Source organism: Leopardus geoffroyi, chromosome C2 (genome assembly GCF_018350155.1).
Source record: "Leopardus geoffroyi isolate Oge1 chromosome C2, O.geoffroyi_Oge1_pat1.0, whole genome shotgun sequence".
Lineage (NCBI taxonomy): Eukaryota > Metazoa > Chordata > Mammalia > Carnivora > Felidae > Leopardus > Leopardus geoffroyi.
Window position 1 is genome coordinate 152,756,441 of NC_059333.1, and position 13,620 is coordinate 152,770,060.

At 40.8% G+C, this 13,620-nt stretch overlaps 1 protein-coding gene across 1 annotated transcript in view; it reads right to left on the bottom strand.

Moving 5' to 3' along the window:
- Positions 1 to 13,620, bottom strand: part of OXSR1 (oxidative stress responsive kinase 1) — a 104,995-nt gene that overhangs the window by 50,799 nt on the left and 40,576 nt on the right. The window contains exon 4 of the mRNA XM_045436552.1: positions 12,248 to 12,389. Within this exon, the coding sequence (XP_045292508.1) occupies positions 12,248 to 12,389 (142 nt within the window). The remainder of the gene's footprint in view (positions 1 to 12,247; positions 12,390 to 13,620) is intronic.

A 13,620-nucleotide genomic window follows, 5' to 3' on the forward strand; every position in this document is an offset into this window, starting at 1 on the left:
GGAATGGGTTTGGAATCAAGGCAAACAGTGTTGAATATCTTGTGGAAATGCGATCATGTATTTATTTTGTAATTAAAAATAAATATACAGAGAGCCAGTCTTTGAGGCTAGACAAGAAAGAGCAAGGCTAGCTCACGGAGGAAGGCTTTGTCATGAAGAGGAACCAGCGAAAAGCACAACACTTCATCCTTTTCCTATTCCTGTCTTATCTCTTATCTTTAGATCATAACCATTCCTCAAAAAAAAAAAAAAAAAAAAAATCAAGGGGCGCCTGGGTGGCTGAGTTGGTTAAGCATCCGACTTCGGTTCAGTTCATGATCTCATGGTTCGTGGGTTCAAGCCCCGTGTCGGGCTCTGTGTGACAGCTCAGAGCCAGGAGCCTGCTTCGGATTCTGTGTCCCCCTTTCTCTCTACTCCTCCTCCACTCGTGCTCTGTCCCTCTCTCTCTCAAAAATAAACATTTAAAAAAATTGTTTTTAATCAACAATAATTTCACAACTGTGTATATCGGCTTCACCATACCACAACATGCAACACTTTTCCTGAATGCGTACTGACGCATGAGGCAATCACGCTGCTGAGTACTCTGCACTGTTCATACATCCACGCAATTCACACGGCATTCTCCCAGAGCTGACTTAGACTCCAGCTAAGTCTACTCTACAAGCAATTTACACAGCCTTCTCCCAGAGCTGACCCAGAGTAGAGCCCAGCTAAGTCTACTCTACAAACATAAAGTCTCTGACTCCAGATACTATGAATAGGAGAAAACTGAAGACCTTTCCTTCCCTTGGTGACAAAAACCATGCAAGTCAACCACCAACTTTTAACTCCCTTTTCTGAGTTCATCTGGAATGACATCTAAAACTCAAAAAATGTATACTTTAGTCACTTCCTCCTCTGTATTTTTGCAGCAGGCTGTAACACAGCATTAGCCCAGACTACAGAAACGTGATCATAATCTTCGGGCTGCCTCTTTCAGCACGAGCTAAGATCTGGACCTGTACCTTACTAGATTTCTATATCACCTGCACTTACTTGCTTACTAGCATTATGATTAGTAAACAGGAGACATCTCCCAGATATTCACCGAATATATTTAAATAACTAAGGAGACAATTTCCTTAAATACTCTTCTGGAGATAAGTGGAAGTATTAAATGAATGAATGAATAAATGAGTAAATAAATAAATCCAACTAAATACCAAAATAAAACTTGACTGTTTCCTTTCCACGGTCTCAAACCCCAATTTCCACCTCCTAACTCTGTTCCAAATGTTAGGGTTATAAATACACTGCAGTCAAACAAGACAACCTAACTATCCAACAACGGGAGACCAAACTGTGGTATATCTATACAATGAAATACTAAGAATAGCAATGAACATATGAATATGGAAGCATCACCAAATATATCCTTAAGTGAAATAATACTATGTATGTATGTTTCCATTGTCTTCTTTTTTAAGAAAAAAAAAAAAAAAAAAGAGGGATATACATATGTTTATATTGGCATAAAATCTCTCTCAAAGGAGTCACAAGAAAATGGCAAGAAATGGTTCCATTTAGACCAGGATACCAGAGGTTCAGGGAAGGAGGAAGACTTTTTAAAAAATACTTTATTTTTTAGAACCATTTTAGATTTACGAAGAAATTGAGAAGACAGTGCAGAGGCATTCCCACATGCCTTACACTTAGTTTCCCCCACTGCTAACGTCTTACATTAGTACGGTACTTTTACCACATTTAATGAGACCAGTACTGATGCATGATTATTAAAGTCCACAACTTACTCAGATTTTTTAAAGTTTTTACCTAATGTCCCTTTTCAGTCCCAGGATCCCATTCAGGATTCCACATTAAATTAGTTATGTCTCCTTAGGTTCTGCTTGTCTATGACAGTTTCTTTGACTTTCCTTGTTTTTGATGACCTTGACAGCTTTGAGGAATAATGGTCAAGTATTTTGTAGGATGCCCCTCTAATGGAATTTGCCTCATGATCAGACTGGCGTTACGAATTTTTGGAAGGAAAACCACAGAAGTGAAGTGCCATTTTTATCACATGATATCAAGGTACATAGTATCAATATGATTCAGGACAGGACTTTTTTTTTTTTTTAATCATATACCATTTTGTGCTTTTTTGAATATTTAAGTCACATACATGTGTTACCTATTCAAATAATGTTTTATACAAGTTTTTGGTTTTTTGGGAAGTGAAGAGACAATAATCTATTTTCAGTAGAGCCTGCACGTAGGGTGACTACTTTTCCCGATCAGCTCCTCAGATCATCAATTCCATGCTTCCCATTTGAAACCAAAGTGCAGTGTGCACAACAGCTTCCAGGAGGAAAAGCAGGAGAAAATCATGAGGCTAAATGGCTCACTGGACAACCAAACATACCAGTCTGTCCTCATGGGCAACAGGACAACTGACGTTCCAAGAAAAAGATTTGTAACTAAATACCTGGAAATCCATAAAGGCCTGAAGAAAACAACCTTTCTTACTCTGCCACAAAATCCAAGCAACCCAGCAGCCCAACAGTTAAATCTACCATCCAATCTTAAATAAAAAACAACAGTGAGTTTTGTTTTTCACAGCTTAAGGCCATTTCTCACATGCCACTACTGCACCAAAGTGACAAACTCCTTGTAAAATTAGAAGGAATATCATATTTTTCATAAGGAGCCCCTTTTAAAAAAAATGTTAAAAAAAATAAAGGGAATATCATAGAGAGAAATAAGAAAGAACAGTGAGTATTTTCACAGGTTAATGCCATTTCTCACATGTCACTACTGCACCAAAGTGACAAATTCCTTGTAAAATTAAAAGGAATATCATAGACATGCTTGACTCTTTCATTAGCAGACAGCAAAAGTTACTGCCCGAAACATGTTTATGACTCATCAATAGGCATAGTTTGTGGAAAACTCAAAAAAGGTCAAGAGAAGCAAAGAATCAAAATGAAAGCTGGAAAATACACTACATTTTAAGCATCTCTTTTTTTTTTAATGTTTATTTTTCAGACACAGAGAGAGAGAGACAGACTGTGAGCAGGGGAGGGGCAAAGAGAGAGAGGGAGACACAGAATCCGAAGCAGGCTCCAGGCTCCAAGCTGTCAGCAGAGAGCCCGACGTGGGGCTCGAACTCAGGAACCATGAGATCATGACCTGAGGCGAAGTCAGACACTTAACCGACTGAGCCACCCAGGCACCCTAAGCATCTTAAACTGATTAGCCAACATTTCTGCTGGGGCAAACCTCTTTAATGGGGAAAATACTGGAGCAGGTAGCTACAGAGAGAAAAGTTTAAGTCCAATTTAGAGACCTGTTCACCCTAGTTAAAACCTCTAAACACAGTGAAGACGGAGGAAAATTATTTGACCCGATCCACCAGTCTAACCCACAAATGTACCCAAAATAAAGATGAGAAGCGGCAAAAACTACTACATAGGTTCAGCTGTCCCCCAGGAAGGCCACCTTCTCCCAAGCCTGCTGAAATCTCAGAGTAGCTCACAGCTCAGAGTGGTTGCTGCTGAAGTTTAAGCAGTGGTTCTCAGTCTTCGCTGCACATCACAATCACCTGGGGAGCTTTTAAAGGTCCCAATGCTGGGGCACCTGTGTGGCTCAGTCGGTTAAGTGTTGACTTCGGCTCAGGTCATGATCTTCTGGTTCATGAGTTTGAGCCCCGAGTCAGGATGTCAGGATCTGCGCTGACAGCTCAGGGCCGGGAGCCGGCTTTGCGGATTCTGTGTCTCCCTCTCTCTCTGCCTCTCCCCTACTCGTTCTCTCTCTCTCTCTCTCTCTCCCTCTCTCTCTCTCTCTCTCAAAAATAAATAAAACATTAAAAAAATATTTTTTTTAACTCCCAATGCCAATGCCTCATCTCAGACCAACTGAATGGACTTCTTGCAATGGATCCAAGAATCAGTACTTATTAAAGTTTCCTAGGTGATTCCAGTATGTAGCCAAGGTCGAGAATCTCTGTTTTAGAGTGTGAAGATAAAGAATCCATTCCAGCAACACGGCAAAATATGTATGGCAAACGGTCTTTCGTCACTACTGCCCGGGCCTTTGTTGCAAAACCCACCATTCCCCTGCTACACAAACAAAGAAATGCTGGATACATTAGGAAGGGAAATTGTCACACTGCTGAACATGAACTAAAATGAAATCCTCAAGTTTCAGAAATGAAAGCAACACTTAAGAGCCAGAGCAGTAAGCCTTGAGAGAGAGAAGACAAGCTGCCCCAAATGGCTGGGAATCTCGGATTTTAAAACGGTCCTGGACCGGTTTAAGGTTGAGAGTACAATTGAGACCCTTGCATAAAACCAGGAGCCTGGGAAGAATGAGCCACAGTGAAAGATACCCTTAGCAAAAGTAAACTAGCATAGCCATATTAAAATAAGATGTAATTGTCTTTAATACAAAAGCATTTCTAGGAATAAAGAGGGTCATTATATTATTTTTTAAAAAAGGAATAATTCACCAGAAAGATAACAATCCTGAAAGGGTCACTGGATTCCAGGGCTCCTTCTCACGAACCTCTGGTTTCCATTGTTCTGACAGGAAGTCAGCTCTCAGTCATACTGAAGCCCTCTGTCTTAGCTTGTTCTGTTCAAGCTGCTATAACAAAAATACCACAGCCTGGGTAACTTAAACAACCAACGTTTATTTCTCACAGTTCTGGGGGCTGGGAAGTCCAAGATCAAGGCAGTGTCTGGTGAGGGGCCACCTCCTCCTGGTTCATAGGTGTAGGAGTGCTGACAACACTGACTCCATCTTTGGCCCTCCATTTTGTCCACGCCCGCACAATGGCCTCCCTCGGGGCCACGTGTTCCAGTCCCCATGGAGGTTAATGCATGCCCTGACCAGATGCAGGAAGGCTCGTGCTGACCTTCCCTAAAGTGACACACACAGAGGTGCCACTTTAGATATCTACCCCTTGACATCACCCCCATGCCCCTCACGGTATAAAAACTGGGGGTGAAGATGTGGACTGGGAGGTGAATGGAGGCAGACAATAGCGGCCATAGCTGCTTGGATCGTCAAGTTCATGCAATCCCCCTGTCAGGAAGTTACCCCCAGTAAAACTCTGTAAATGGTACGGAGTGACTTTCGACGTTTTTCATTCTCAAAGTGACTTCTCGGTGTGGAGGACACATTACTGACCCACCTCCACCTTTTAACCACAGGTGACCATCTTTTCACTTTGTCTTCACGTGGCAAAAGGAGCCAGGGAGTTCTCTGGGGGTCTCTTTTGTAAGGACAATAATCCCTTTCATGAGGGCACCACCCTTATGACTTAATCACATTCCCAAGGCCCCACCTCCAAACACCACCACAATGGTGATTAGTTTCAACACATGGATCCTGAAGAATCGCAAACGTTCGTCCCACGGCACGACGCCCCCTACGTGATGGGCTGTTTTCCTCTTGCTGCTGCCAAGATACTCTGTGCTTGCATTTCAACGGTGTAATTATAACGTGTCTGCTTACAGATTTCTTTGTATCTGTCTTCACCATGGTTCACGGTTTGGAAGTTGGGGGCCATTATTTCTCCCAGTATTTTTTTCTGTCTCTTTTACTCATTTAGCTAAATGAGAGCTGATATATATGTATATACTCAGAGTAGATGTTACAGTCATACAAAACTGAGCAGAGACTGAATTGGTGCCTGAACTTGATGTGAATCTATTCGTTGCTTTCTAAAAGAGACAGTGACCTTAGTGTGTATGTCAGTGTGTATTTTGGGTTAATTTCCTATTAATTAGATAAAGTCTGTATATGTAAAGTTTTAGGAAAAAGGATATACTGTGCTCTGAAGTGAAGACTTTGACTTTTAAAATAGGGACTGGATATATTAAATAAAAAGAGATAGCACATAGTATATATTTAAAGCAAATAACCTCAGTGGCAGAACTAAATTCTACTGAGTTAGTCACTAAAAAATACTGACATTGAACCACTGTGTACCCAGCTTCATAGATTAGTGCGATCTTTCTTTCCTAGCAGGTTGTGGGAGCCCACTGGCCTAAATTCAAGTCCCAGCTATGACACTAGGTGGGGGACTTTTAGCTAACTACTCACCTCTCTGCCTCGGTTTCCTCCTCAGTAAAATGGGGATGGAATTACCTACCTCGTAAAGCAACCGTTAACTGTAAAGATTCAATGAGGTAATTCATGCAGATGACGCACTTAGGATACCATACAGCACACGAGCTTCAGTGAATGCGCAGTATTGCTATCTACACCCGAGGTCAACAAACATTTTCTTAAAGGCCCAGGGAGTACACGTTTTAGGCTCTGTGGGCCAGATGTTCTCTGTCACCACTACTTTGTTTTCATAGTGCTAAAGCAGCCACGGACAACCAATAAATGAATGGGCGTGGCTGTCCTGCTGTTGCTTTTACAAAAAACAGGCGTCAGGCTGTGTTGGTCAATCCCTGATGGTCTACATGGCGACAGAAGATGGGCTTTTTCCTCTCAGAGAATAGTCTATCCATAAGTGACATCAGTCCAGTATGGTGACTCCGTAGAATCAGGGAGTCAGTCTCCTTCTATGTTATTGCTTTATCTTCCCCCTAAGTTCTTGCTACATAGCTCAGGATGGCTTACCACCACATCCACATTTCAGGGGAAGGAAGGAAAGGGGAAATAGAGGTTATGCCACTTTCTGTTAGCAGTGGTTCTCAGGACATTTGGCAATGTCTGGAGACATCCTGGGTTGTCACACTGGGTGTGGGGGATGAGGGGGGTGCTGCTGGCATGTAATGGGTAGGAGTCAGGGATGTTGCTTAATATGTCCTACAACACAGAGTTCAGCCCCTGCAACAAAGCACTATCCAACCCACATGCCAATAGGGCTGGGGGTTGGGGGGGGGGGGTGGCGGTGAGAAAACCTGCTAAGGGAACAACTTTGAAGTAGTATACATTTTTGTTCTCACCACAGTGGCTAGAAATTCATTCACACAGGTGTATCTGACCTGCATGGTAGGCTATGAAGTGTTGCCTTTCTTCTGGATGGTCATACGCCCAGTAAAAATGTTACCTTTTACGCTTTTTTTCTTTGAAAAGATGAGGAGACCCACTGGGGGCCAAGTAGCAGTTTCTGGCATTTTTTTTTCCCCCCTAGAAGACTGATGAACATGAAATCAGAACTGAGGTATTAACTGAATTCTGTTCATCGAGAGCATTAAGGTATATATTCATAGGCTTACCGCTATCCAGCGGTTAGGAATCCTGTTTTTCAGGCCACCTTTTCCTCTTGCCAGTGCAGGAAATACAGTCCCAAAGCTTTACTCTTTGGTCATGCCCTTTTCAGTCATCTGTTAACCCATTATTGTAACTAGGTACAAAATGACAGGCTACAATTTTAAATGAAAAACCCTACTGTCTTAAGAATATACCTTCCATGCTTCCAAGATGTCTGGTTTACATATTATTCCTTTCAGTCAACTGTTCTTCATAACCATAAAAAGAGTTCATTTTTCTTTGTAAGACTTCAGCTGGTTGGAAAATTTAGACAGCTAGAAAGCATTATTCATTTTTATGTAGAGTAGGATACTTTTATAAATGGCTGATAGCATTGGTAGATGTTTGAAAAAAAAATTTTTTTTACATTTATTTATTTTTGAGAGACAGAGAGAGACAGAGCATGAGCAGGGGAGGTGCAGAGAGAGGGGGAGACCCAGAATCCGAAGCAGGCTCCAGGCTCCAAGCGGTCAGCACAGAGCCTGACGCGGGACTCTAACTCACAAACTGTGAGATCATGACCTCAGCCGAAGTCGGATGCTTAACCGACTGACCCACCCAGGCGCCCCTATATATGTTAATTTTTTTTAAATGGTGCTATTATCAGAATGACCTAATTAAAGGTCTGTATGTGTGTCCACGTAGGGGTGAGGAGATTACTTGCTTTTTTCCCTCCCTATTCTGATTCATTCCTTAAAGCCTCAGTTTTAGAACTTGATAGTTGTCTGACCTTTGATCAGTTACTTTTCTGGGCCTTTGTTTATCTATTTGCTGAGAGATTAGGGTTAAGTAGGTGAGCTTTAAAAAATTGAGGTATGGGGCACTTGGATGGCTCAGTAGGTTGAGCGTCCAACTTCACTTCAGGTCATGATCTCGCAGGTCGTGGGTTTGAGCCCCGCATTGGGCTCACTATCAGTCTGTCAGTGCAGGGACCACTTCGGATCCTCTGTCCCCCTCCCCCGCTAGTGCTCTCCCAAAAGCAAATAAATATATTTAAAAAAATTTTAATAAAAGTTGAGATATCACTGACGAATAAAATTGTAAGATATTTAAAGTGTACAATGTGCTCGTTTGATGTATGGACACACTGGGAAAGGATTCTTCCCACCAAGATAATTAACATACCTGTTACCTTATATGTTTACTTTTTGGGTTTTTGTTTTTTTTTTTTGTTTTTTTTTTTTTTTTTTTTTGGTGAGAACACTTAAATTCTACTCTCTTAGCAAAACTTACTCATAACTGAGTTTGTATTCTTTTACCAATCTCTCCCTATTTTCCCTATCCCACCCGCACTCCCCACCCCAGCAGCCACTTTTCCACTCTCCGTTTCTAGTTCAACTTTTCTTTTCTTTAGCTTCTACATACAAGTGATGCCAGGCAGTTATTTGTGTTTCTCTTTCTGGCCTAATTCACTTAGCATAGTGCCTTCCAGGTTCATCCATATTGTCGCAAACCACAGCGTTTCCTGCTTTCTTTTTTTTTAATGGCTAAATAATAATCCGCTGTACATATACCACATCTTTATCCATTCATCCACTGATGGACACTTAGGTTATTTCCACAGCTTGGCTCTGAGATGATGACTTCACTTTCTTTGAGTATATACCCAGCACTGGAATTACAGGATCATATGTAAAAATAATTCTATTTTTAATTTTTTTGAGGAACCTCCATACTGTTTCCCATGGTGGCTGTATCAGTTTATGTTGCTACCATCAGTGTACAAAAAGGTTCCCTTTTCTCTACATCCTCATCCAGGATCTGTTATCTCCTGTCTTTTTGAAAACAGATATCCTAACAGATATGCGATGATATCTTACTGTAGTTTTGACTGTATTTCCCTGAGGATTAGGGAAATAGATCGTTTTTGGGAAAATGTCTATTTGGAGGCTTTGCCCATTTGAAATTAGGTTATTTGGGAGTTTCTGTCTCTGAGTTATACAAATTCCTCGTATATTTTGGATATTAACCCCTTATCAGAACACGTGGATTGCACATATTTTCTCCCGTTCCATGGGTTGCCTTTTTATTTTGTTGATGGTTTCCTTTGCTGTGAAGAAGCTTTTGAGTTTGGTGTAGTCCCACCTGTTTAATTTTTCTTTTCCTGCCTTTGCTATTGGTGTCACATCCAAAAAAAAAAATCTGTATTTCATGTATTCCCATTCTGATCTTTTAAAATTTACTTCCTTCTGCTAACTTTGGGTTTAGTTTGTTCTTAATTTTCTTTTCTAGTTCCTTAAAGGTAGGTGATTTTTAAGATTACAATCTTGTGTCTCCCGCCTTTTTTCTGCCTTTATTTTAATTGAGCATTTTACATGATCCCATTTTCCTCTCCTCTCTTAGCATATCAATTCTTTTTTCATTTTTTAGTGGCTGCCCTAGAGTTTGCTATAAACATTTACAACGAACCCAAGTCCATTTTTTAAAGAGCACTATACGACTTCTCTGAGTTTTCTTTTGGTCTCACATATCCTGGACTGGGCACTAGAAAGTCTCTCAACCCAGAACTATGAACAGGCATACACGACAAACAAACGAACAAAACAAAAATTTTAAAAATCCTCCACGCCTGCTCTCTGGGGCCAAAGGAGCAGACGAGGGGCAGCCTAGCACAGACCTAGCAAAGGACCCATAGCTGGAGTCACAGGCTGGCCCACTGTGCCAGAACCAGAGGTTTTAAGTGAAGACCAAATGGGAAACCCCATCCTCTGCCCCACGCCCACGGCAGCAGGTAGGCCCATACTGCCCACCCCAGTAGCACCAACAGCCCAGCCAGCATCTCTTGGCCCAGTAGCCGGCTGTAGAGAGCAACCTGGGCCCAGCACTTCCTGGCACTTCACACAGCAGCAAAGGACAACCCAGACCCAGTGTCTTCCAACTCTCTACCCAGCAGCAAAAGGTGGCCCAGGGAAATGCCTTCATCCCCACAGGCAATACTAACAGAGAACGAATGGGAGCCCCGCTGGCACCACGTGGCGTCGGCCACAGGATGGGCCCCCAAAAGTGCTCACAGACCCACAGGTACAGCATCCATCTTCCACCTTCCACCTAGCAGCATCAGGCCTGGGGCATTCTACTCTGCTCTCAATGGTGGCATCAGCAGGATTGAGCAGAGAGCCCCAGCAGTGCCAGGTGAACAAAACAAACCAGAACAGCACTGTAATGGCTCTAAAAATCAAACTGTCATTGGAACAACAGCCCACAAAAGTAGACTAGGTCTTATATTCTAAACCTCAACAGGGCAAACACCTGCTAAGATATATATTTAAATGGGATCAAGAGGGGCGCCTGGGTGGCGCAGTCGGTTAAGCGTCCGACTTCAGCCAGGTCACGATCTTGCGGTCCGTGAGTTCGAGCCCCGCGTCAGGCTCTGGGCTGATGGCTCAGAGCCTGGAGCCTGCTTCCGATTCTGTGTCTCTCTGCCCCTCTCTCTCTGCCCCTCCCCCGTTCATGCTCTGTCTCTCTCTGTCCCAAAAATAAATAAAAAACGTTGAAAAAAAAAAATAAAAAATAAATGGGATCAAGAGTCTCCTAACATGATATGCAAGATATCCAGGATGCAATTTAAAAATCACTCATCATACCAAGAACCAGGAAGAACTTCAATAAGAGAAGACAACTGACATCAATACCGAGACGAATCAGATCTTGGAATTAATTATATGCCAAGCATTGTAAAGCAGCCATTATAAAAATGCTTCCACATGCAATTTGGGATTATCAAAACAAATGAAAAACAGAAAATCTCAGCAAAGAAATAAAAGTGATAAAAAGAAAAAGAATCAGATTATCTAAAAGACTATAATAACTGAAATACTCAATGGGTTCTATAGTAGAATGCAGAGGACAGAATCAGAACTTGAGAACACATCAATAGAATCCACTCAGTCTTAACAGAGAAAACAAATACGATGACAAAACCTGAACTGAGCCTCAGGACTTCTAGTACAATAACAAAACAGCTAACTTTTGTATTATCAGAGTCCCAGAAAAAGAGGCGGAAAAAAAAAAAATGGATTAAAAAACTACCCAAAGGTATGACTGCTGAAAACTTCCCAGACTTGGTGAAAGACAAAATCCTACAGATTCAAGGAGTTTGGGAACCCCAAACAGAATATACCTAAAGAAGTTCACACCAAGACATAATTAAACTTCAGAAAACCAAAGAAAAAATCTTGAAAGCAGCCAGAGAAAAACAACATCATAGAACACTAATTCAAATGACAGACTTCTGATCTGAAACCACGGAGGCCAGAATTAAGTGGTAGAGCACCTTTCAATTGCTGAAGGAAAAGCACAGTCAACAGCAAATTCTTATATCCAGTGAAATTATCCTTGAGAATGACCACCCCCCTCCCCGTGCCAAAAAAAAGTCTGATATGAAGGAAAACCAAATCCAGGGATTAAACAGATTTGAGTAACACAGAAACCATCATCATTTGGATTCTTCTTATCTGTACCCAGGGAATGAATAGAGATGGCCAGGGATACTTGGACCATAAAATGATACATAGCTTTTTACATTAAAAAAAAAAAAAAAAAAAAAAAAGCTTTAATAAGAAGTTATTTTACAAAGAGCTTTTAATAATTTGAGAAAACACTCAAGACAAAATATTTAAAAAACACAGTAAGAAGCAACAGACAAAACTAGAAATATAGTTTTAAGTATCTTGTGAGCACATAAAAGAAATAGAATAGAAAGAAATATTACAAAACATGATCAGTGATTACAACGATTGCCTCCCGACAGGAAATTATGAATTTTTCCTGTTTTTGTATTTCCCGATTTAACTAAAATCTTTACTTTTTCAATCCTTGCTAGCTGTGTAATTAAGACCCGAACCACAATGTGCTGAAACTCGCGATTCCAAGAGCCATGACAACATTCAGAGATTATGAATTCTGCAGAAGAATGGGGAATGGCCTCAACAAAATGAGACGGCACGACTGTCACAGCACCTTCCCCAAAAGAAGAGTGTTGTCATTTACATACCTGTGAATCTGTCCGTTTTTATGCAGGTATTCCAACCCTTCCAGCACTTCTCTAAGTATTGTAGCAATAGTAGCTTCGTCTAGGACTCCACTTTTGTGCTCCCCCTTTGCCACAATGTGCTTAATAATATCGAGAACAGAACCTAAAAACCAAAGACAAAATTTGCCATAAGCTTTTGACTCATGTCATATAATTCAAAGCCATTTTGAAATCAAACCAATGTAAACCTTTTCACAAAGTTAATTGTATAGGAAAGGGAAGAAAAGCAAACACAAGGAAATACAGAAGTTTAAAATTAATAACTTCTTCTCCATTTTAATCTAAAACAGAAAGCAGCCTACTATCCAAATAGCAGTGTTACACCAGCATTTCCTTTAGACTTTTTAATAAGAATTTGGAAAAGGTGGTAGAGGATTTTTAACCACGTCTGAAGAATCTGAAGAATCCCCAGGTAAACCTTACCCATCTATAACACATTAGTATAAGACACCACGAACGAATTTAAGTTTCCGACACTGGATCAGACTATGCAACACTATACGATTAAACATACAAAAATACAATTGCAACACAGGTCAGGTTACAGAAGAAATACTTGGAAAGTCAGGGTCACATGTGGGTTAAAATTAATTTTCAGTTTAATAAATAGTAAGTAAGGCAAAGAAAAAAATGAAAGGATAAAAACGGCAGTTCTCTATAAATAATAGCTACGATGTATTAGCAATCCCACTCTTCCCAGGATCAGAGATAATGCCCCGACTAAAAACTGGGGGGAGGGAGGGAAAAGATACCTACATAGTAATTAAAATCATAGAATCTTGACTGCCATACATAATTATAATAATAAAAAGTCTGCTGAAGATTAGTAAGATTTCTGGTAGTACAATGGCCCATAAAGATCCCAGAACCGAAACAAAACAATCTTTAATATTAGAAATTGTGCCAAGAAGTAGAATATAACATAAACTGCACAGAAAAGATTAGATTTCCATTTCTTGGCACAAGACCTGAACGATCAAGACTAAAACTGAAACACAAACTTATGTTGAAAACTTGCCCTGGTGGGTGCTTTTATTTCACACACTTAACAAGTAAAAAATGTACTTCCAAATAGATGGAAAGCAGGGTCTAGATGGGATCCTCCAAAACATGGGAGGATAGAACACACATTTACTTCAGCTCCCACTTGAAATCCATGAACTCCATACACTTGATAAAACAGGCATAAACCCCGGATGAAAAAGAAAACAGAGAAGATAAAGAAGAGAGACAACAATCATGTTTTGGAGGAAGGAAAACAAAAAGCTAAGCAGAAGAGAGAAATCTGAAACTCCAATGCCTGTGGAGGACTATGCCAATTAGGAAACGGCGTA